Source organism: Aythya ferina (genome assembly GCF_964211825.1).
Source record: "Aythya ferina genome assembly, chromosome: 8".
Taxonomy (NCBI): domain Eukaryota; kingdom Metazoa; phylum Chordata; class Aves; order Anseriformes; family Anatidae; genus Aythya; species Aythya ferina.
In genome coordinates this window covers 11,002,056-11,027,518 of record NC_140304.1, presented here as the reverse complement: position 1 = coordinate 11,027,518, position 25,463 = coordinate 11,002,056, and the positions used below count along the sequence as shown (strand labels likewise).

General features: G+C 42.1%; 1 protein-coding gene across 6 annotated transcripts in view; it reads left to right on the top strand.

The window, feature by feature from the left end:
• The window catches only part of DNM3 (dynamin 3), a 177,909-nt gene that overhangs the window by 138,562 nt on the left and 13,884 nt on the right, over nt 1–25,463 (top strand). For all 6 annotated transcript variants that reach the window (XM_084527142.1, XM_084527141.1, XM_084527138.1 and 3 more), the window contains 3 exons: nt 14,983–15,147; nt 19,621–19,847; nt 20,899–21,135. In XM_084527142.1, coding sequence (XP_084383268.1) covers nt 14,983–15,147; nt 19,621–19,847; nt 20,899–21,135 — 629 coding nt within the window. The remainder of the gene's footprint in view (nt 1–14,982; nt 15,148–19,620; nt 19,848–20,898; nt 21,136–25,463) is intronic.

Genomic DNA, 25,463 nt, shown 5'->3' with positions numbered 1-25,463 from the left:
AGAGACCAACGTGTTTAGTCCTGTCATGGCCACATTATACCAGTATCTCAGGATTCTTGGTTCGAGGTGTTTTGGCTTTCTTTTCTCTTGTTATTGCTAGCTGATGAACTCTAGTCCAGCACAGCAGCTGTCATTAGTCTGTCAACACAAAACTATTGTTTTATCCTGCTTCTGTTTTTTCCAATCCTTGAAGTTATCCATGTCTTGCAGGACACTGTTTCAATCCTCCATCATGCTGACAATGCCTTACGATTTTGTGTTATGGGCAGAAACAAATTTAACTGGCAAGTTCCTACTATTCTGTTTCAATTAGATTATCTAGTGGACACTTGGATGGTGAAATCCTTCGAGGCTGCTAGTTCTTCTTCCCATATTGTCATGTATTTATCTGTTTCTGACTGTACCATTCCTTCTCATTAATCCCCATCTTTACAAACGTAATTAGCAGTCTTTGAGGGTATCATTTATCACTTTGCTAAGATCTGTCAAGTTTCCCTTAGACAGAAAATCTGTCAACTTATTGAGTCTGGCATGCTCTGTAACCTTTATTTAGCATGTCTTTCATTAAAAACATGTTGAAAAGCCTTACAGACAGCTTTTCTGTAGACCATGCTGCTACTTTTGTACTGTGCTTTTGCACCCACTCCACGGGCAGTAGCAGGAGCTGTTGTGTTGGCCTTGCTGGGAGCTGATGACCAGGTGTGGTCCTTTAGGAGAATCTGCAGAATGTAATTTTCTGGTTTGGGGGTGGTGATTTATTCCCTCACTGCTTTCCTTCACACCTCCCTTCTTAGTTAGGAAAGAACGATAGTGATACAGCAAGGTTTTTTTTTCCACCTGGGACAGTTGGTACAAGAATGCAAGAGCTTTTCTTTAGGAAAGCTTGGTAGCCAAAACACTTTGCTCTGAGGAACCTGATGGAAATCTTCTTGTCATATAGCAAACTTCAGGGTTTATCACTCAGATTTTACCCTGTTCAGGTCTGGATGACAAGAAACTGCCCATGACAAGGATGAGGAGTGAAAGCAGTAATTCACGCTCATGTGACTTTGATCTCATCAGTAAGTTGCACCCTGAAATACAGTCTGTGGCTCCAGACCACGGTCTTCTCTCTGTGCTTTATTTACTTCTTGCATGGCCACTGACTGGTTTCCTTTTTCATTTTTACACTAGTTCAGTTCCCATTCTTCGTCCAACACTTCCAAACATACAATCACAATCCCTCAGGCTACTTTTTCCATTAGCGTGTGTTTCATATAAGTCTTCACTTTCTCCAGCCACAGTTTAGTTCACATCCTTGTAGATTTTCTTGCTGATAACCATTGCCCATGTGCATGGTATCTGTGCGGGGATGTAATGAAGTACATGCATTTATAGGCATCTGTGAATTTAAAGTGTGCTAGTTTGTGCTGAGATACATTTCCCTCGAATTCTAGAGAGGATTAGGCAGACATAAGAATTGTTTAATTTGGAATATGTAATTATCAGTTGAAAAATCTGCATCCTATCGGATGCCTTGTCAACACTTTGTGTCTTAAAATGTGTAGTAACCAGAAAACCGAGGCTTTAACCTTTTCTAGTCCGTGCTGGTCCTGTGAAAAATCAGTACTTCTGCGTGTGTGCATGGGATCTTTGTTCGCTGTGATTAATGTTCCACTAACAGCATCCAATACAAGTTCGGTGCAATGTACAAAGTACCTTTGATGCCAGACATTCTACAGTGCTGTGCAGAAACTAAAGCTAATAGGCATAAGCCTGAGAGGACTGGAATGTTTTCAATTTACTTTTAAACAAATGACTTTATTGTGCCATTCTCGCATGGGAGTAAATTCCACAGCCTCAGTGCCACATTAGACAAAACTTTTTTTTACCTGCTGATTTCTGTTTATACTTGGAGAAAAGAAATTAACCTCAGTTAGGAATTGGGGGGAATTGGACATAACTATTAAACTCGTTGGGAATTTTGCCAGGGGTTTCGCCGAGAGCAGAGTTGGATGGAGTTGCACAGGATGTAGCTGCAGGATGATTTGTGGCGCAAAGTGGAGTTCAGGAATTCTGGATTCCTGAAAATCAAACTCATGAAGGGCACCTGTAGGAAAAGCTTTAAAACAGGCTCTGCATCTCTGGCAACGTAAGGAAGCTGTTGTAATCTGGTTGAATGGTGGTGGGTATTGAAAGGAAGATTTCAAGCAATTTCAGCTGGAGATAGATAAAGGCAAATTCCTGAAGGTAACAATTCTCAAATAAATAATGAGCGTCTGTAGAGATAGACGAATAACATCTCTTGACCAGAAGGAGAGAAAGTATCTCTGAGTTTATCACGTTGACGGCTGTTGTACTGGTGAAGGTTTTCAGACTAAGAAAGGGAAGATAAGAATGAGTCTTTAATGCCTAAAGGATGTTCTAATACCATGGATTTGTTAAAATAGGAAATACTTGCAAAATGCTTGAGTAAGCAACATGGATCCATCTGTCATTGCTCCGAGTGGGAGACCTTCTAAAGATAATAAATGCACCGTAGGCTTCTAGTAAGTATAATACAGAATTCGTTTCAATCTGTTTTGATCAATACATGAGTGTACATTAATTACCGACAGAACACTGGATTTTTTAAAGGCTCACTAGGTCTTTTTTGTACTAAACCTTTTTACTAGGCTTTTGGTTTGTGCACACTGTGGTTTTATTGCTTTATAAATCCATAAGCAATCAAGAAAAGGGTTGAGTTTTGTTCACACTAATGCTTCTATTTTCACTTTCACCATCAACACTTCACTAGAATTTTATATTTCACTACTGCATGGAAATCCAAGTTAGGAAAAAAATGACAAGTTTAGGTGACACTTAAATAAATGTAATTGCACAAATTGGACAAATAAATCCACGCACCTGAAAATGGCTGTAGGTCCTTTGGTCTTCCTCTGATGTTTCTAACCAATGCCTGGTCTTTTCCAAAAAAAGCTTCTTCTTCGCTCACCCTTGTGCAATGGCTTCTTGTAAAACCTTACCTCATTTACAAAATGAACAATGTAAATGGTACAAAAATCATTCTGCAATGTCCATGGAGCCCTAAAGCCTTTACTACCTCTACTTGTTCGTCAAGATGAATTGTACCTCCCAGAGGAAGACACTGCAAAAGCTTTTGTAGACTGTCAAGAAGGAAGGGGAAGAAGGCCTCAGCTATTTCCATTTTGACTTGTAAGACAGGGAAGCTCTGTCCTGTTTGTTTCTCCTTATTGGTAGCTTTTTTTCCATTTTCAAAGCCATGGTGTATGTTGATTATTACTGGAAAGAAACCAGTATGTGTGTAGAGGGCGATGGCTTTTGCATAGTCAAGTGCTGCTGCGAGTCAAACCTGAGATGGGGAGCGTTACTTGGCAGCACTGGGAAGCTTGTGGGGGCAAAGAGTGCCAGTTCCACCTGGCTGTGGTTTATTTCCATGAGCAGAACAGTGATTTGGTTACAAATGTAGGTTTTCTAAGAAGTCTAAGATGTGTTTCAGGATGTTTTGTTAAGCACCTCTCCCTGCAGTGGGGCAGAAGCCATCGCTTGTGTGTAAGGCAGGCTGAGGGTCACCGGGCAGCAGGGAGCTCCCAGGGCACGCCAGCAGATACCCAGCTGAGCTCTTCAGATGGGAAATTGGACTGTGGCATGCAAACATCACCAGGAGCCGAGGCTGTGCTAGCTTTCCAGGCTGGATAGAGCAAGGAGAAACGACGTGCTTTTGCCTGAGGCTCCTCAAGCTATCTCTAACCCGCTTGCTTCCTGCCCATCTGGAAACGCGCGCCTCTGACATGTTGAAGTGTCTTGGGAAAGGAGGCGAGGAGGAGGGAACGCACCGCCGGGGAGGCATCTGATCCCCTTTGTCTCCCCAAATACCTGTGTACGGGAGGGATATAAGCTGTGCTTAAAGCTTGCTGCTTGGGGGGCCCCAGTTTGGCAGGCACGCCGGTGGGGAACACATGCTCTGAAGCCGGAGGGTGTCTCAAATGAAATGCTATTTGACTCTCGCCACGCAGGTCTTAATAATCCATGGGTCTTAATATGGCTATAAGGCCATAAATTCAGGGATTTTGACCTCAAAGTCTTTGAGTGTGTTTAAAAATAGCTCACCCATCCTCATTTTATCACTTCATATACCCTGACACAATTTTGGAACCTGCCTCCGTTCCATCGAGCAGGGGAATGCTATAATTAAGAATCAGTTTTGAAAGGCCGTTCTCTCCTAGCTTAAGGCAGAATAAGGCTGTATGTATTTTGCAGGAGATTATAAACAATTCATTGGCTAAAATTAGCAGTAAAAAGGGAGCCCCAGTTCTTTCCTGTGCTGTGGTTTGTACCACAAAGACTTAGTGTTTTTAAATCATGACAGAGCTCTCTAAAAACCTTGAAAGCATATTATGTATGTGTCATTTTGGCTCCGTTTGGAATAGTCTCACCTCTAAGCCAGAAGGCCATGGGTTCAAGTTCCTTGCCCGCCCTTGGATTTAGCTGTCTCACAGTAATTTTATTACAGAAAGCATTTTAAACTAGAACCATGGGGGAAGAAGAGTGAAACTTTTGTATCCGTAACCCTACTGCAAGGCGTTCAGTCATTGGGGTGATAATTCAAATGACAGCTCTCTTGCTGCCCGTGTTTGTTTTAGTAGGCATGAACCCACAGAACATACTGCCCTAATGTTGTGGCAGCTTTTCTCCTGTTGACAAAGGAACTTCTAATCCTCAGGAGCGTGGATGTGTGAGCAGCTGCCCTCTGTCTGAAGGAGGTTTGCATTTTCATCGTGCCGCCCCAAGGACAGGGTTCCTTGTGTGTGCTTCGCTCTGCAAAAGCTGAAAAACCAGCAAAGTCGAACTAATCCGGGTTTTGCTGTACCTCTTGCTACAGACCAGTAACAGAATTAAAACAAAAATTGAAGTTTTGAGCTGAAAATGCAACAGATCAGTTAGAAGCTAATTGGTAGAAATACCCAACTGAAGTGCTAGCTTGGGGTTGACTTGAACACCAATAAAGCCAGGGGGCAGCTCCATATGTGTCTGCTTGGACCTTGAGGGAGCATATATGTCACTGATGCCTTTGTAACTTCCCCACAGAGAGGAAGTCAGAGTGACTGAAAGTTCAAACTTTATAGTTTCAGTTTATTGTGGTTTTTGTTTGTTTTTACCAACAAGCGTGTGACCTTATAAAGCGCTGCTTACAGACATGTAGTAACTTACCAGACTCACACATCTCTCTGCTGCTTAAATACAATTTGCATTTATTTGGGAGGGGGGAGGAGTGGCAGAAAATCTTTTAATTTTCTACTCTTTTTGCAGAATACTTAGGTTTTGGCGTATTTATACAAAATGGAAGCCGTGCAACAAAGCAGTCTCAAATTTCATTTGGTCCAGGATTGCGTGGAGTGTAGTTACGCACAAATTATTTCTTCCCTTCAAAATCATTTTCCCAGTAATTTTCAATTTCTGTTCTTGTGGCGCGAAACCAAAATGCTCCTTTTTGGGTGAATTTCTTTTGTTGAGCAATATTTGTTAGACTTCAGTAACCGTCCCAGCGTTTTCAGATTCCTCTCCTGCTCTGCTCGGAGGCCGTTGTGCCACAGGAATGCTGCAGCTGAGATTTGCACTCGGGAAGTTAAGGGGCTTCTGAAACGGGGAGTTTGCATGGTGGTGATCGCTGGTGCTCTGCTGGGTGCTCAGCTCCTGCCAGAATTTGTAGGCTGTTGTCGCTCTGCCTGCCAGAGCGCTGATGGAAAACCCATTCCTGCATCGGGGAACGTTGAACCCTCAGACCTGAGTTATCAAATGAAATGTTTTGACCAGAACTTTGGCCAAGATGTGTTTGGCATATTAAGAACATCTGGGAAAAGTAGGTCTATTTGCATAAGATGCTGGTCTTATATGTCCTCTTGATAAATGAGATTAAATGCATACGTTTTTTCTCCTTTTCTCCAGATAACCAATTGCTGTAGGGTGCTACGGAGACTATGAGAATTGGGGTGAGAGACGGGGGATAATCCATCTTGTCGCGGCCACATCTGGGATTCGGGTGGGGTGGTCCGTGCAAAGCTGGAGCTGGTAATGGTCTGTCAAAAGCAGGGGTAACGGCTGGGCTAGCCAGCTAGCCTGGGAGGGAGGTGTCCACAAGACAGATTTCCCTACTAAGATGTGGTCTGCAGTGGGAGAAAAAGATTGAGAATCCTACCCGTGGAGTCTGGCGTGGTAATGTGGCCTGAATGCGAGGCAAAGGGGAAAGGAAATGGTGCTGCTCTGGAGCACAGTGATCCAACTGTGTGAAACCGGTGTGGGTGCTATTAAAATGCCGTCTTCCTCTCCCTTCCCCTTTCCTTCCTCCCTCCCTCCCCCTCCGCTGTCAGCCTGGCTGAGGAAAAGTCAAATAACGTACGACTGTGTTCCTTGGCATCCCGACTGCAATTTCCCTTTAGGGGCTTCGGACTTGAGAATGGGAGGTTTTAAATCTTGCTGATTCGTGCTATTCCTGCGAGCATATGTGTGAGGGGAGAGAACAATGCGAGCTCAAAACAGAAATTGCAAGTGAGAGAAATCGTTGCTGCTAAATCAGGTGTTGCAGAGGCCAGTGGAAAAATCGGGCTCTAAGAAAAGTAGGAAATGGCTTTGTTTAGAGCTGGGAAGGTTAATGAGAATGAACTAGAAAGTGCTCTCTGTGTATTCAGCCCCCGAGGATTTGAGCAAAGTTAGAGGGATTTATTTACTGATTATCCAGACTATACAACTGGCAATAAGATTAAGTGAGGAATTTTGGAACATGCTGACATTTCTTATTTGCATCATTTACTATGGAGATCATTTGTCGGTGCTGCACTGAGCTTGTGGTGAAGCAGGGCTTAGTCTGGCCCAGCAGAGACGGGTCTGGTACTTCTCATGGCTCGAGGGATGTGGGGGTGAAAACAGTTTAACGTCCTCTTTTGTGTCTCCGAGAGGAAACATCAAGTTTGTCTAGGTGCTTATCAGAGGAGAGTTTCAGAATATTTTCCTAGACATCATTAATTATGGGGAAAAAAAGCCCAGTTATAGGTGACACATTGCATTAGATAAAAAAAAAAATAAAAGGCAAGGCTGTAATTTATCGAGCCCCTGCATTGGATACTGTGCAGAACTGCCCCTCTGCAAGGCCTCCCTCAAGTCCTTCCCTCCCAGGATGCACAGAGATGTGCACGCTGCCCTTCTCCCTCTATTCCCATCTGTTTAAGCCAGCCTGGAAAGCTGGAAGAAATGGAAGGAAACCAAAGAATAAGAGCTCAGTACCAGATCTAGGAATAGAATTGTGATTTTTCTTCTCTGTTCTGGGTTCCTGCCTCTCAAATGACCACGTTTAGTGGAAAAACATGCAGCTCTTCTATGCTACACACATAGGCACAAGAAGTCATAAGCTATATTTTAAATACGTAGTCTTGGGCAATGTGTTTTCCCTCACCAAGCCACCCTCCACACACTGAGCACTTAACGTGCTTCTTCCTAACCCCACAAGGTAGGACAGCTCCTTGTCCCTAATGGGATCCTCCGGCTGAAGCTGGTACATTGCTGCTGGAACTAGGAGAGTTTTATATGTCGTCCTCTGATGCTCAATTACTAAAAGTCCTCAGTATCGATCAGTTCTGCAGGGTTTTGGAGACCAATCTTCTAGGAATGGTTTTGGTGAGAAGAAGAATAACAGATGAATGGCAAGGTGTTATTTCAATCTTTGTGAGCACTGTTACCATTTCTCTGATCAGCATCATAGGTGATTAATTCTCTGTTTTTCTACTTCCATCTTCTCCAGCAGAAGCTGCAAGGCTTCTATTTGCTTTCCTTTGCAGGGGAGCTGTGTACAACAGTCAGTAGCTCAAATCATCGGATGTCTGGCTGATGCCTTCACCCATCGATCACCTTTTCTCACAGCAGTCTCATGATTCTGTTCCCTTTATAATTAATGTCCGCTGCTGTTTCAGGCTATTGTCTTTGGGAATTTGCTTTGTGTATTTTGTAACAAATGCACAACAAATTTCCCCACGAACGTCTTCCATGCTAATCATCACACTTGAAGTTTTTATCATCATGTCTTGAATTCCTGGGTAAGTCACCACTATATGAGACATCCCAAGATCCACTGACCTCTTCTACACTGAAATAATGGCAAATACTATGCCAGTGATATCTCACATCTAGATTTTTTTTTTCAAACGTGCTCCTATAAATACGAGGCACTTCATGTGTTGTTATGACAAGGAAATTCTTTGACTGAAAAGTTTGCAAATTCCAAAGTAGTATTTGTTTTATAAACAAAGGTGCTGTTTTCCTTATGCCAGCCTCTTTTTGCTTTTGCTTGTCCAGCAGTCTGTTCTGAAAGGCATGAAGCAGCTGTTGGCCCGGAATCAAAACTTGCAGTGCAGGGAGGGTTATGTAAAAGTCCTTTGTGTGAAAGATGTACATGGCAGCAAATGGTGAAACTGGAGTACAGATTCTTTGAGGGGATTTTGCTATTCACAGCAATGTTTTATTTGTTATTTATTTTGTAAAGAACAGAAAGGAAAGTAGAAGGCAGCATTGGATTTTTTTAATATATTTTTTTTTGCATTGTCAAAAATGCTCATTCTTGTTGCAGTTTGTAATTTCATGCTGCTTTGCACCCAGTATCACCCAACGGATGGAAGGGCTGCAAGTGTAGTGCTTTCCTTACCCCAGAGCAGGATCTTTGTACTCAGGCCATTTCTGAGGGATGCTGGCCTAACCTGAGGAGAAGACTGCAGCTCCCCTAGTCCATCTGTTTCTGTGCTTCACTATTCTTACCATGAAACATTTTCAAATTACTGCTTTGACATCTTTACCCATCCATCTTGGAGAATCATCTCTCCCCTTCCACAGAAGTTAATTCTGAGGTCACTAGTCCCAGCTGATCCTAATTTTTCCTTTCAAGTAGTGTTCTGCAGAGCCCTGTACGTCCTCCTCAGTTGTTTCCTCTGATCACTCTTAAAATGTGCCACGAATTCCTGGTAGTGTAATAACCAGAATTGGATACACAATTCTTGTGCTGATTTCATAATAGCAGGACATTGTCAGCTAATACTCTGTTTATACTCCGCTGCAGATGCAGTTCCATTTCTGCTGAGCAGCTTCTTAAGTGGCCATTCTCATGCTGTGTGTTTATAACTGATTTATTCCTGCCCAAGTAAAATATGTTCTATTCATAATGGATTTCATTTAGATCTTTAAACTGCTTCTCCAGATCATTGGGAATTCTGCTCCTGTCGTCTGACATATTTACTACAATCCCTTCTACTTTCTTCTTGCCTGTAAATGCAATAATCACAGGCTGTAATCCACCATCCCGAGCATTAAGGCATTAATAAGCACGTTAAATAATACATCCCACATGAAGTCCCCCGATAGAGTTCTCCAGTTTGACAGTGAACCATCAACAGCTTTTCTACGGAAACGTGTGTCCAACCAGTGCTCGCAGAGGGAGCACACTTCCCTTAATGAAAACCTCACGAGGTGGTGTCAGAAAGCTTGACCAAAGACCAAAACACGTGGCATCTGATGTCACAGCCCTAAGATCTGAATCTCTGCTGTAAAATGAAATGGGACTGAGTTGACGTTATTAGTTGTCAACCTTGTGGGTTGTTGCCTTTTTCTTTATGTGCTTAAAACTAGATCATTTGGCTCAGTCTTACCAGGAGTAGGCTGGTCCTTAATTCACTGCCTCTTCTTTTTAAAGACTCTACAAGAACTTCAGCTGCACAAAGTCCTGAAGAAAAGGAAAATGGCAGTTTACAAAAATTGCCCTAAATGCTTATGGACTATAAGACAAAAAATACTCCAAACGTGTCAGAGTTCTGGTAATTTATCATCCCTTTCAGTCTCGTAGTTTCAATCAGTTTCATGATTGAAGGAGGCAGGGAGAGAGCCCAATGCAGAGTTGAATGTTTGGGATCATTAACATCGTGTAAATATCTGGGGACCTGTGTGTGGATTCAGCAGAAGGTTTTAGCTAATGGTCTGTGCTATACAATGTCTGTGAGCACAAAGAAGAGACCAAGTAGACGATTGTTGAAATGAATCCAGCCAGTTACATACTCTGAACCAAATTGAGCTCGGCTGTGGCTGTCTTCTGCACGGGTACAAAGTGAGCCGGATCGTGTGGAAGGGAAAGCGGGATCCTAACCTCTGTTTGGAGCAGTTCAAGGCTGCTAATGAGAGCATGGTTGCTGAAAGGGGCAGCCCGTGGGTGGCTCAGTAAAGGCAACAGCAGTTCCCAGGCGGAGATGCTGAAAGCATGAAGAGAGTGGCAAAGCTGCCCTCTGCGAGGGAAAAGGCCAGCTTCCAAGCTGCCCGGGAAATGTTCTGCTGCTGCTGCTGGCTTTGTTGTAAACGCACAAAAATAATGTATTGTCATTTACTTGTGGTTCCTTCCAGTAAGAAAACCTCACTGTGTGAAGCCGTCATGTGGTTTCAGCAGTCCTCTGGCAAAAGGCACACTGTGTACAGCGGAGAGCGTCTTAGCTGAATTGTATCTACAGCTTCAGATGAAAATGAGGAGAGAGTATCAGGAATCGGTTGAAGAGACTTAAGAAAAGGCAGGAGGTTAGGACAACTGCAGTTTTCTAAGTGTTGGTGCATTAAAGAAAAACCCTGCTTGGACAGGAATAGCTAAAACAGGTTCAGCAGCTGTAAATTCAAATGTAAATGCAGTCTGGAGGGAATGACTCATTTTCAGGTTGTTGTTATAAACTTGCATTTGTAGATAAAGGATAGGAAAGTAGCTTTTAAATGATGGGTTTCTCCCAGCAGTCGCGGATTTATTTCACAGCTTACGGAGCACTGGTTTGCTGCTGCTTTGGCTTTTACCCTTTCGCCAGTCACCTTCCCGTCTGCTTCCTCTCAGTCATTTTTAATGGAATGCCTTTTTGATTACATAAAATTGGTTGATACACTGCTCTAATGAAAATGCTAGACAAATGCTCCTTCTTGGAACTGACATCAGGAATGTTATACAAGACATTCTTAAATATGCTGGCAGCTGCCCTGAGTGTAATGAAATCATGGAAATTAGAAGTATTGCTCTCTCTGTGTGGCCAGCTCAGGACTGTTTTCAGTGCGTTACCCAGTTTTGCTGTGAATTTCGAAAGGAATTACTTTTCCTGAAATTTTCTTGGGCCACTCTGCAACGTGCTTATAATTCCCTCAATCAGAAAAATTATCCTGATATTCTGAAGCACTATTCCTTTTTTAGGATTGCGTGTAATGACGTCTGCCTTCTTCCTTTTGCATCACGTGAAGTCATTCTTCTTGCACCAGGAAGTTTTCAGTCTTGAGAAGACTGATAACTCTTCTGGTAGCAATGCACATGGAGGGTGAAATCCTTTCCCACTGCAGCCAGCACGAAAATGCCCACAAACTGAAGTGGTTTGAATTTCACATGCAATTTTTAGACTTCTCTTGTGTGACACGTTAATCCTTACTACGTTTTTAGTACAGAAGGGTGTTTTTAGCACAGTAGCAATGATGCAGACTTCGTGTTTTGCTAGCAGCTTTTCATGCAAGGATCATAAGGCAGCTTATGAAAGAAAGGTGAGACCTGCTGCAGGGCGTAAGGAATAGTTTTTATTTTCACTTTTGTAAGTGCAGAGAAAGTAGACAGGACTGTCTCCTTACCTCTGAGGCAATGTGTACCCGTGTATAACCAAAAGCACCATCCTGGCTTCCATGCTACCTTCTCCTGTGTTGTTTCACCTATCGTTTGTCTGCACCTTTTGTGTGTTTTCATCACGTATTCTGAGCTTTGCTTTTCCCAGATTAATCTCTTTTTCTTTACCTGATTTCTAGCTCTCGATTCTCCCGTAGTCTCTTTGCTGTAGGTTTATAGAAGTTCCTAAAGTAACTGCAGTTGTGTTGATTTGAAATAATAATATTTCATTCCTGACAACAATTATTAGCAGTATTAAGAGCCAACTGATTGAAAATAGCCCAGATTCGTATCTATATGTGTTAGCTGATGCTTAACACTTGCTCTTGGGATCAACAAGTTCTGGCTCAAGATGAGGACCACTGAAAGGGGCCTGTGGCTGCCCCGTGCCTGGGGAAAGGAGGCGTAGAAACCCACTTCCAGCTTTGATTCTCCTGTTCCATTCAGCATGCTGAGGTGGGTATCTCTTGGCCTCCTCTCCAGCATATGCCAGCATGCTGTGGGATGTGCAGGAAGTGCTGCTGTTCATCAAGAGAAGGCCTGGACAGTGTTTGGAGGTGGTGGCAGGGTTGTGCGGCTGCCCAATTACCTGGGCACTGGATGCACACCAGGAGAACATGCCAGAGAGCTCCTGCAAGGCTGGGTTTCCTTGCTCTTCAATACACTAGCAAATTTTCAGCCTGTAAGCGCTCGCTTCTCAGCAAGTTACGATATTTTCCAAAGAAGATTGTGGAAAGCAGCTGTTCATTTAGTAGGTGTTCATTCAAAATTCTGAAAGAACAAAACGTATGTGGAATAGGGTGTCTGCATCATTTCTATCTTGTGATGCCCAGCATTACCACGCAGCCTCATTCTCAAATGTTGGCACAGAGAAAAGCCTGATAACTTTTATCAGTGTGCTACAGTAGCAGGGAGATCTGTTAAAAGCAAACATTTCTGGTGCATGAAAAACACTCACATCAAGGTGGTTTCTAGCATGACAAGCCTTCAGCTGAGATGGCAAGTCTTTAAGAATACTAAGGCTGAAAGCTTTTGCAATAAATTACTGTAAACTCTTGAAAGATTGATCTTTTCTGATTTTTAGACAAAATAAATCAGCAGTATGTGCTCAGCTCTATTACAGTTTCAAACAAGACGTGGACTCCTGAAGTATTAGCCACTTTCTATAAATGTCACCTATGAGCCTGTATGTAAAAGGTTAAATGTTTGCAGACTTATTACCCCTTGCCTTAAAGATCAGAGACAAATTACTATTTTTACTTTACATTCTCTTGATGAGGATAATGATAAACATCTGTCACTTCGCTGCTCAGCCAGCTAAGAATCCCATTGCAATCTGTAATTTAAATGAGGGGGGGAACACACCGAAGAAGTAAAAACTACACGGACAAACTGTACTTTACGTAGACAACAAAGGCAAAAAGAAAGAGAATACAAATCCGTGGCAACTGGCAAAGGGGAATTTTCTGCCTGCAATCACTTGCCTAAGATCTGTGGTTATATGATAGGCATATGATTTTCCATTTATTTGGTATTTCACAAGGAAAATTCAACTTGTTTAGTTTCAAACGTGGAGACTAAGGAACATAATCTGCATGCTGTGACACTTCAGCATGTGAAGGTTATTAACGAAATGATTAAGGTCTATAGGGTAGTGTGTCTACTGTCATTACAGAATTGAAAAACGTTTTCATCAAGAGCTCTTCCAGTGTCCTCCACAGTCCCAGAATGTTTAGGAAGCACCGCAGATTATTTTTCAAGTCTTTAGATTAGCTGTTTTTCCAGTAATTCATCTGTGAGTAAGAACAATCTGATCCGTTGAGGCTGTTAGAACCAGTTCTTTTACACACACTTAATTTTGTTTTTAAATGGTACATTGGATCTTATGTCATAATAAAATTAGGAGTTAACAAACAACTGTCACAATTTCACTTAGATCAGACAGATTAAGCCACGGTTTATAAGAAGGAAATAAGATGTGATCTACCTGCTAATGCTGCGTGAGCGTTAGGACATGAAACTGTAAGAATGGCTTTTTGTGCAAGGAGAGACCTCTTCGGTGCTCTTCTAGCTCCAGTGGTCCTTTACTAATGGGCTGGGAATGAATTTCAACGGGTCAAGGAGTCGGTAAAGTGCCAGTGACGTGGAAATTTCAGCTAAATGCTGTGTTGTAAAAGGCGTTGTGCTGATAGCGGTAAGTCTGGCTGGTATATAACTAGTTTTTGTTACTAGTTTATTCGTTTTTGCACGTAATTTCTGCTTCCTTGTGTTATGCTTCCAGCTACCCACAGAATGGGTTTAGATTTTATAGTCCATGCTCGTATGGCTTAAGTGCTCATTTTCTTCGTTTTCAGGGAGAAGTATTATATGTCAGAGTTTGTGGAAAGGACATTGTTCTTTTGACTTTCCAGGTTGAAATTTAATTCTTTTGGCGTCTTTGAGCCTCGGAAAGCGGTTTGATTTTTGCCAAAGGGATACTGTTCTTTTATTTTTAAGTTTCCTTGGTTTTGTACAGGCCAAACTGAAGCAAAGTGCATACCTTTTAGCTCCCAGTCAAAGTTCCTGGTATTTTCTTTAATTAGGTCAGCTGTTTACATACAAAGATGTTTTTTTTCCTCTCCAATGAAAAAGAAATCTCTAATATATAAACCAGCCTATGTTATGCTGAGCCTTGAGCACTGGAACCGATGATGGTTTTGCTGTTATCCATCATAAATCCTTTGTTTATGTAGGTGCTATTCACATCTAAAAAATTTCAGGCTGAATTGCAGAATTTGTCACAACTGAGTCAGCCTTAAGAAACAACGATGTTTTTTACCCATAGGAGGGTAAAATTAAATATCCAGACTTACAGCACTACTTTATTGCATGAATCAGGCTGGCTAAATCGGAATGGTGAAAAATAATAAAAATTGTTAATAAATATTGCAGCAAGTGATCTGAGATAATTTCTTGGGGTATCATTTACCTCCACACATCTTTGTCCAAAAACGTTCCTTAACATAAAATTACAATTTGTGTGGAAATATATAATCGAAATATATATAATATATAATTTTCTCTTTGTGAAAACAAGTTTGCTTCTTATATTGCATTAACCTCTAAAATTCCAGATTTCATAATGTTAAAACACCAACGTTAAACAGGTAGGTACTTCGTATTTTAACTTCCAGTCATTCTTTGTATGAGTTGTGTTGCTGGATTGTTACAGTTTAAATCCATTTTGTTCCCAATATTTTTCCAGTTTGCTTCAGTCCGAAAGACTTTTCCTTTTTTCTTCCATGCAGACTGAAAATGATGAGAATGGCCAAGCGGACAATTTTTCAATGGACCCCCAGTTGGAGAGGCAGGTGGAGACGATTCGAAACCTAGTGGACTCCTACATGTCTATTATCAACAAATGCATCCGCGATTTGATACCGAAAACAATCATGCACCTTATGATCAATAATGTAAGTAACAGCCAAGCTTCTAAATTATTTTACATCTGCCAAATCTCTTCTGCTCGTACAAACACTTTTCTTGAATAGAGCAGCAAAAACAGCACGTATTAAAGAGAACACCCTGCCATAAATGTCACATTCTAAAACAAAATATTCCACTCTTCTTCAGTAGTACGATGTCCTGCAGCCTTCTGAAAGTCTGGCACAGTGTTCTGGGAGGTTATTCCAGCACGCTGAAAGTTGCATTCATTTATGTCTTAATAAGAATATAAATTGTTATTTAAAGGTAAACCAAGGATCCTTTTCTTTTCTCTGTCTTGCTTTTGGTATAGTAGGAAAAAAAAAAGGGTTGGGAGCTCCATCTAGGCAGTCTATGAGAGCAGCAGAGCTGTGCTTCCTTGATTTTCAGTCTGTAACCCTTTGTCATGGTTTGTTAAAGAAGTTTGTATTTTATTTGGGTTCCTTTATATTTTCAGATTGCCATTTTCAAGGAATAAATCTGGAAGCGTTGGACACTGTTGTTTACATAAGCTGATGTGGTTGTTTGATTTATTGTGTGTGTCTTTCTTAGATCTGAAGATTATTTGGTTAAAGAAATGGCTTTGAGATATCATTGTTTTTCCACTGCACTAGGATCTCAGCCTTCGTTTTTTGGCAGAGTTCTGAATGGACCTCGTTGAACTGAGCTTGCCATTAGAGCCGTTGCTGCCACGTGAATTAATAGCGGAGCACAGAGATCCTGTTAGTTATGTATAGTGCCTTTTCTGTGGTCTCTCAGGTCATCCAACCGATCAGTTGTTACAAATACAATGTGTTGTAACACAAATCTGGTTAGAAAGGAGCATTTATGTTTGACTTGGAGCCACCTCTAGCCTTAGTCTGATGGATTTCATTAGCCTTGTAGAATTTGTGTTGCACTTAGGTGTTTGGACAGGAAATTTCAATGGGATTTCCAGGGACATACAATACGAGCAGAATATTTGGAAGAGGACAACAGAGACTCTGTTAACTTCTTTAGGTTTAGGGAAGTCCAACCCCAAATTGTGCTCTAGTCCTGGGTGAGTTTGTGCAGAAGAGTACGGGAATGATGGAGCTGCCTGTTTCTCTCCCATACATAGACACACCCTGAAATCAGCCATGGTCTCAAATTTGTAAGGTGAGCAAGTTCCCTCTGCTTTCCCTCTGCTCTTTCCAGATCACAGCCAGCAACTTGCTGCTTCGATTTAGCACAACTTTGGTGCCTTTAGACAGGGCTGTTTTTCAGCTCTCATTTCATAAGCTGTAGAGTTCAGTGAGCAGATACTTTTGAACGTTTACATTAAATTTTCTGCCACTCACCTCCTCATATGGAATAGCTTAAGGGTCTCTGAAGTGCTGCTTTACTCAGGAGGAGAATACTGTAAGATTTTGTACTTTCAATCTCATCAGCTGTTAACGCTGGTCAAGTCTGCCATGCTGGTTGCGTGTGGCACACAGAAACAGCATCCTTACCGCATCATCTGCCTTTCAATTGACCTCATAGTCCATAGCTGTGTTTGGGCTTGCCAGTGAGCTAAGCCCTACACCTCAATCCTAGAATTTCAATTTCTGGCAAAGAGTCAGAACTTTTAAAAAGACCGTGAAGAACTAAAAACGTTTCTGCACTAGTTTCTGTGGAGCATAGGCAGCAAATACCACGTTAAACACAAAATCTGAGTTTTAAAAAATCAGAACTATTAAGAAAAAAAAAGAAAGAAAGAAATGCTTGAATGAAGACTGTTGAGCCAAGCCAAAAGGTTGTGCAAAGACCTGGAAAGCAGTGGTGCTGTGAGGGAAGGTGGGTCCCGTTAAGTAGTGCACGTGTTCCTTGGAGTTTTCAAAAGTCCTACCCATCCACCTGGAATTAAGTGAAAATATCCTCTTTCCCCCTTACTGATCATATTCTGTACTTTCTGCTGCTCCATCATGTTGCTTCCAAAACTCCAGGAACAAATTGATCCCAAGGAATTTGTTTCCATGACAATTGTAACCTCCCAATTCCTCCTAGAACTTCCTTTCCACTTTGTGGGCCTGTAAACGAGCACTTAAAATTCAAGGGGAAGTATCAGGTTCAAACTCAGTGTACAGAAAATAATTAGACGTGTCCCTCAGCATGCTTTGAGACCTAAAACTAGACCGTTGTATTCCAAATGCATCCCTTATTCTTCCCTTAGGGTGGATGTTGATTACCTTAAAAGAAAATACATTTACCACACAGAACTGCATTGAGTTACCATTAGAAATTCAAACACGCACAAACAAAACACACATTTCAGAATTTTCAGCATTATTTCATGGTGCCTAGGTATCACAGATTATTCAAGAGGGGTGGTCTTGGAGTAGACAACGTATGCTCCACAAGCAGTGTTGATATTAATCGCAGCTGAGTAGAAAAATGATCAAGTATTTGTTACTACCAACCTTAAGGTTAAGGAACAGATTGTTTTTGCGTTTGAGACTTTGATGTCTGTTGTGGTCTGCCCACTGATAAATGAAGGTTCCTTGCAAGCCCATCTCACCCCATTTGGACAGGGTGACAGGGCAAGCTTTGCGGTATTGGTGCTTTGGATGCTGGCTGTGGTTCAGCTTTGACTGCAGGTCTGATGTCTGCAAAAGAAAACATTTTAAACCCTTGCTTTGTATTTTTCTGTATTTTTGTTTTGTTCTGTGTTTTGGTGTTTTTTTTGGGTTTTTTTTTGAGCAAAGCCATGAAGAAGTGTCACTTTCCCTTTCTTTCCCAAGCTGGAGAAAGTGGCCATCATGGAAGGTCTTTATCTTGTAAAGTGCATCCCCTTGCAGAAGGAAGGAGATTTGATTCCAGAACTGTCCTTACCGCAGCAGCCTTCCCTTCCAGAAGGGTTCAGGGAGTTTCTTGAGTTTGTGCTAGTGGCAGGCAGGGATCTCTCATGATAATTGTCACAGGATGATTTTTATTTTTTTTTTCAAACAGATATTTGTGGTTTAACAATGCTTTTACAATCAGCTCTGGCCTTAATCTAATTTTAGGACTTCTTTTTTTTGAAGTGATGCCATTAAAATGCTCATTTCATCGAGTAGAATGTGATGCTGTTTAACTCCGATATCTGTTTTTAATGTGGAGTCTTTGGCAATCACGAGGAAAGTAGTGTACTCTGGCTCTTGATCAGTACCATCTACTGGAAAACAGCATGAGACTCATGGAAAATTTTTGCAGGCTTTGCTAAGAGTTTGTGCATCTCCTGTCATACGTGAATGGGAAACGACAGCCAAGCTCGGTCAGTATGGTGTGTTTCCCTGTAAGGTCTGTCCTGGCTTCTTTTCATCATTAGGTGACAAGAAAGGGTCCCGCACCTGTGCAGTTTGACTGCTCTTAATTGACCTCGTGTGAACGCAAGCACTGCCGTATTCTCGTTGTCAGGGTTTAGATCAACTAGCACAAACCCCTGTGCAAGTGGAGCTCAGGTTTATGTAATCAGAATCTCGGGAATGTATTACTGTTAGCATCTCCAGCTCAAAAAGAGCTTTATAGAGCAAAAAGCCAGATGAGAAATAGATCAGAACGGCAATGAAAGGTTTGAATGCAAGGATTTAGCAGGTCAGCAGTTGGTCTATTTACCAGCGTCTTATTTAATCAGAGTACCTCTAGCTTTTTATCTCTCGTAATGTGGCCCAGGTTTCCATAACCAGGGCAGGCATAGCAGGAAATCAATATAGTAAATTAGATTACTTGGAGCCTTCTCCCTTCAGTTTGAATGTGTTTGGATGGGATATTTAGAATTTGACAAAGTTGTTGGAGATGAAAGGCACCATCTCCAGCAGGGTGAATTGTTGCTAAGAAAATAATTGACAAAGATGCTATAAAGCCTGAAAATTCCCATTCCCAAGGGAATTTTGTATCTGATGGTATGCTAATGGCTGACATTTACCTCTGGGTCAGCTGTTTAGTATTGGACCAAAATGCTAGCTGACTTTGTGGGAGCCACTGGGAAGCCTTGAAATTGAATTGTAAACATAGGTGTCACTTTAGAGACATTGACCAGTGTTAATTCTGACCATGTCTAATCTTTCAAAGACAGAAATAAAAAAAAAAAAAAAAAAAAAAAAGGCCACAGTTCATGTGGAGGGACTATACAAAACCATCTTATTCTCAGATGTGAATAGCAGTCTCAGAATGTGGCTTTCTATTTGCATTAAAACCATCTACATGCAGGCAGCTGCTATGCCCAGCTGTGTGTGCCAGCCTTTCCTTGGGTCAGAGCTCACCTTCAGGCTGCTGTACCATCAGCTCAACCTGAGTTCAGCATTTTTAGTCCCCAATATGACCTAACAAAAGCCGCAATACCAATAGCATTGATGTAAACAAGGTAGCAGGAGAAACAAATGAAGTTTAGGTAGGTCTCTCTCCTGGTTCTATGGGTCTCCCACTGTACTTGTTCAGTACTGTATTTTGCTTTGTTTGTTTGTTTGTTTTGTCTGATGAAATAGGTCAAAGAATTTATCAACGCAGAGCTCCTGGCTCACTTGTATTCTTCTGAGGACCAAAACACTCTAATGGAAGAGTCAGCTGAACAGGCACAGAGGCGAGATGAAATGCTCCGAATGTACCAAGCTCTGAAGGAAGCCCTAGCAATCATTGGCGATATCAGCACTAGCACCGTGTCAACCCCTGCACCACCTCCTGTAGATGATTCTTGGCTCCAGCAGGCCCGCAGGTAAGGATCTTCATATCTGCTTTGTAGTGAAATTTTGGATGCGCAGACGTTGTTAGCATCAGCAGCTCCCTCTTTACCCATCTCTTTGGGCATTCCTCCAGGTCTTCAATGACATTGGTGAGGGGAATCAGAAAATCTTGCTATTATCTAGATGTTTTGTGTTGCTTTAAGTATTTTAGGGATGAAGAACATGCATATATATGTTTCTTGTATGTTGCCAAGAATTTCTGGAGCAAGATAGACCTTAAATACCCATGAACTCTTCCTAGTAAAGCCACCCGCCTTCTTTCCCAGTATCCTGTGTTCTGTTCAAGACTGGCTTGGAGAAAAGGCTCCTTGTAGTTCAGGTTTCAGCGAGTTGCATGATTCCTAAAATGTCAGGAGCTTTGTGTTCTACCATATTATACTATCAGGAAGCCAAATCCAGAAATCTGGATGTTGAGCCCCAGAACAGATGTGAACCTGTATGTATGCTGTATGGCCCCATTTCTCTGCTGATTTTTTACAAACCTTTTCCCACATATGCATGTTCTATGGATATGTGTGTGAACACCAGGCAAGGTATTTGCCTGTTAGAAGACCATCCATGGGATTTACAGCTTGCCTGATGCTTCAGATAGCAGCCATTCCTGTCAGCAAATACTGTTTTGGTTTCTGTAGGAGTATAATGGTTTTTCCTTGTTCCAGCAATCCCACCTATCTTTGCAAATTAACCCTAAGACCTCTTCTTGCAAGCTGTTGTAACACTTCAGCACTTCAGGCTGCATGGCCTAGCCAATCCATTTAACATAACTTTGTTAGAATTCTGATAATTATCCTATTAGGTTTACCTCTTTGATTGTTTATTTCTGTCTGTCTTAAGGCATGCTGTCTATGGGAATGCTATATGTTAGATCTAAGTATATGTGATGCTCTGGCACTGTCAGCAAAAGAAATGCAAAGGAAAAAAGTATATGGTGACATTAAAAAAAAAAAAAAAAGTGTTCTGTTTTTTAAAGCAAACAAAAACTGTCACCTCACTGAATGTCTTAAATATCTGATGTTTCACTAGATCTCCTCCTCCAAGTCCCTCAACTCAGAGGAGGCCTACGTTAAATAATCCCCCAACCAGACCTTTATCTGGCCGAGGACCAGCTCCTGCAATCCCATCTCCAGGCCCTCAGTCGGGGGCTCCCCCGGTCCCGTTCCGCCCAGGACCATTGCCCCCATTTCCAAGCGGTGGCGAAGCCCATGGAGGACCTCCCCAGGTTCCCTCTCGGCCAACACGGGCTCCTCCCAGTGTCCCAAGGTAAGATGGCTCAGCTTTCTTGTGGTGGGCATGGTTCTCTTCCTCTAGCATAACAGACAGATTGTGCACAACGTAGCGGAGGCAAGCACGGTTGTTGAGTAAGTCCTGTAACAAAGCAAAATCGTATATTCCCTGCAGAGAGTCAAAGGCGTTCCAAGGAAGCAATTTTTAATACAAATATGACTTGTTGAAAAGATAGGAACTTTTTTCCAGTCAGTTCAAAGAAACTGGCTTATATTACACTGAGAACCCCTGTTCTGGTTGCGTTGTATCCACATGAGGTGTTCACAGAGAAAAGAAGTTCCCTAGCCCTCCACCAGAACATGGGCAGTGGTACAAAAAAATAACTCACTTTTGCCATTTTGAGTGCTCACCAGAGCATGTAATAGCTCTTCGGGGAGGGAACAAGAGCAAGTCCTTGTAGAATCGGTGGAACAAACTGATAGGAGTAGGATTTTTGTTCTGTAAGCCAAATAATTTACAGCCAGTTGAAGATGGTCCAGAGCTATCTAATGGTGTAGGTCGTAGGATGTAGGTCACAAGCACAAAATGATTGATTAAGGAACAGCATTTTCACAATCACATTTATTTTCCTCCTGAGGTCTTTGCATTTGTCAGTACTTTTAGCTTTGCATATTTTATAACTTTGTGTGGCACTAACTGGTTTTTTAATATAAGCTATATGAATAAAATGGTCCTTAATATTTATTTTCATTATGACATAATACACTTAATGATTCATATATACAAAAGGCTCTGATTCCATGGGCTTCGTTAACTTCCCAAATTGTGAGAGGCATGGGCAGATTAGGTGATGCTGGAACAAAGACCTTTCTCCATTTTTTATAAATTAACTCTTAGATTAGAATTAGTCAGTTTGGAGGAAAAAAAAAAAGCCAATTAAACAGAAACGAAAAGAAAATAGGCACATTTTCAATTTTAGAAATAGCAATGGAAAATAAAACTAATCCACCTTTGTAGAAAAACTCCTAAATGCTTTATTTTAAATAGGTGAGATATGTTGTAGTTGGAACAACTTAAATTTGACGCTGTTTCTAACATAATAATTTCTGTATTGTATAAAATGAAGATGCATATCCCAGTTTGAGGGTGAATGCCAGTTCTGAAGCAGCTCTTCAGCTGAACACATGTATATCATCATCATGTTTACAATATAAAGAGTAAACAAATGAGGCGTATCAAATGAATGGAGTTTTCTATATGTATAATTTCCGATGAAAAGGGCATTGCATCAGTGCCCAATCCTGAACCAATTTCTTTCATCACAGTGAGTACCCCATAGCTTGCAGTAGGAAGAAACACAGAATTGCCTTTGGGGATGCTAAAAGGAAGAAGTCCAGGTTAGGGTCCCCCACTGGAAGAGCTTGAAGGGCACTGGCACCGGTGTTTCCACTGTGCCACCACTGGACAAAGCACGTCCCAGCTGCAGAAATACGAGGTCCAGTGTTCGGTCAGTTGTACTACTGGAAAGAACCACAGCTCCCCGGCGCGTCGCACGTTGCCTTGCGAATGAGCATGTCTCCTTTGTCCTGCCTGGCTGTGAGTTTTGCATGAGCGTTGCTTTCCTGAGGTGGCTTGCCAAGAGCATGTCTGATGATAATCTTTTTTGATGCTAAAGTGATAGGTAGGATGGAGACCGGGAAAGAATGGCCTAGCTCACAAAAGACACTTGGGTAAGCAGCCTGTGAACGGCTCAATTCATGCCTGCCACTGGTGGCATGCGAAGCAGTGGCTGATAAAGAAGGTCAGTGCTTTGAAAATGCTGAAGCTGGGTATATAATTCAATGTACAACTGCCTGACATTTTTGTGGAAAAAATATCTGCAATACGCATCTTCTGGACTGGATCCTAGTTGTCTTTTTTTTTTAGAGCTACGAAAGCCTCAGACACAAAAATCTCAGATGCTTAAGAATGCGGGAGGGGTTTGGTGTTTTGCTGAAACTTCAGGTTTCTCCCGCTGACTAAACCCGGAGAGAGGAAATCCCAGGGAAGGGGCTGCAGGGGAAATCACCTGAGGGGGACAGTGTGGCAGGCTCCTGCGCCTATTAAAACTTCTTGGGAGCCCTGGAATTTCTGCTTCGCTTGGTCTGGTTTTAATAACAGCCTTTGCAGGATCATAGGAAATTGACTCAGAAAATGGGTCTGAGATATTAAAAGGCAAAAAAAAAATAGTTTTAAGGAAGAGCTCTTGTGGAAACTTGAGCTTCTCTGTGACTTATTTTTGAACTGAGGCTCTGAGCGCTGAGCCACCGCTTTCTGCGACGATTCCTTGAAGTGTCAGGATCTGCCCTGCCTAGGGAGTAGTTAAGCTTCCTGAAAAGAAAGTTGTGTTTTTAAAGTTTGTCTAGCTTTCCAGAGGAGCTCTGTTTTGCAGCCCCCGTCACTGTCATGTGAAACTGAAAATCCTGACAGGCTGAATAAGTAGAAACTTTCTATTTTCTCATGTTCTGCTTTAAGATAAAAAAAGACCATTTCCAGAGGTAAGATTTAGACCATCCTGTTCCAACAAGTGGCTGAACACACATTTTGTTTGGGGAATTTGCCACCTTATAGTGACATAGTGAGATACAGCCCCTGCCTTTAAAATAATTTTTTTTTTCCCCCCCAGCTTTGGTTGGGGAGTTGTGCAGAAGGAGTCAATCAGAGGAGCTGGGCAGAAACTGCGGGCTCTCTGCCTTTTCTCACTGTTCCTCCCTCACTGTACAGGGAAAGGAAAAGGGTTAGGGGAGCAGGAAATAATTTTCTTCCTTGCTTCGCTCTGATTCTAAAGCTGGTTTGGGTTATGTGCTCTGAATATTTCTGTAAGGAAACAGAAACTATTTGCATGATACATGCCTCTTTTAATTAATCCCACTTGAGGTGGGTGGATCTCTCCCAGCAAAGCCCGTGAGTAAAGGCCCCTGGCTTTGTTAAGGGCTTGATGCCAAAGCATATATGATTTGTGAAATATTCCCCGCTGCCAGAATTTAGATTATTCCCTCTCTCTCTTAAAAGGCTGCAGTAGTATTTTGAAAGAAAATGCAGCTGTGCTCTCTTTGGTAAGGCGGCTTGAGGCAGGCACTAGAGCCACCTCCGCTTACCGTGATGTGCGTTTGCCTGCCTGCTTGGGGAGCCTGATCTTGATCAATTTTAGTTCTACTGGGGATGCTTCGATTTATGACTTTTAAATGTCCTGAATGGGAATCTCAGCTTTGCCACAAGAAGAACAATTGAATTGGAAATGTTTGTTTCTCCTGGCAGCAGAGCCCCTGGTGCTAGTGGGGGTAGGAGGGTGCTCCCCTTTCCTGCTCCTGTGGCTTTCTGAAGGCCTCCCCAGTGAAATGCTGACCTCTGCCATTAAAAAAATACATGACCCTGCTCAGTGGGGAGCCCTGGGACCTGGCTACTGAAGGGTCTCGGAGGGCTGCAGCATCCACTCAAGCAGGCAGGAACAGAAGAGCTTTCAAGCACATGCATCGTGTGCTCAGGGCTGGTGGCGCACAGTCCCTGGGGCTCAGGATGATCTTTATACGGGAGGCAAGCAGCAGAAAGAGAATTCATGTTGTTGTGCTGTTCACTAGTGGTCCCGTGCTCTCTATACCTCTCTTTTGTCTGCCTTCCTACAATTCAGGTCTATCCACAGCCAGTCAGCACGGGAGGGATGATGGCTACTGTGCAGCTACATTTTATTATGTCACCGAGGCTAATTACATGACCTATTATGTTTGTTACATAACGATGGCTTGCAACATAAATTAGTAGTTCTGCCAGCCCGATGTAAAAAAGTGCTTACACTTGATAGTAATTACAGCTAGAAAATCCCAAAGTCAGATGTATTGCAGAAAGCGTCGCTGCCTGGCATTTCCTGGTCTGCAGGCTCTCTAGTCAGCCCTTTGGTTGCCAAATATCAACCATGAAGCAAGTTTTCTGTGATAGATTTTCTGAATTAAGAGTTCTTTGGAAAGATTTAATGGAATGCATAACCCTGTGTGTTGAACGATGAGGGGATCCCTTGCAAAAATTGCGTGAGGTCCTCTGATTAAAGTCTGTCATAAAATATTGGCATATAAGGCCAGAAGGATTTTCCTTCGTTAGTCTGGGAATCTCCTTCAGAGAGTTTGACCTTGCAGTCTTAAAGGCTTGCTACTATTTTTTTTTTTAAGGGAATATAAATAATAATCAAATAGCTATTTCTTCAAACGTTTAGGGTCACAGAATCTTATGGTGGGATGAGTAAGTGCCCACCTTAAAGCATCCTCTTGCTGAGTTGCATGATCATAGTCTGAACACCTGAGGATAGGGGTATAACTCCATCCAACAGCAGTATC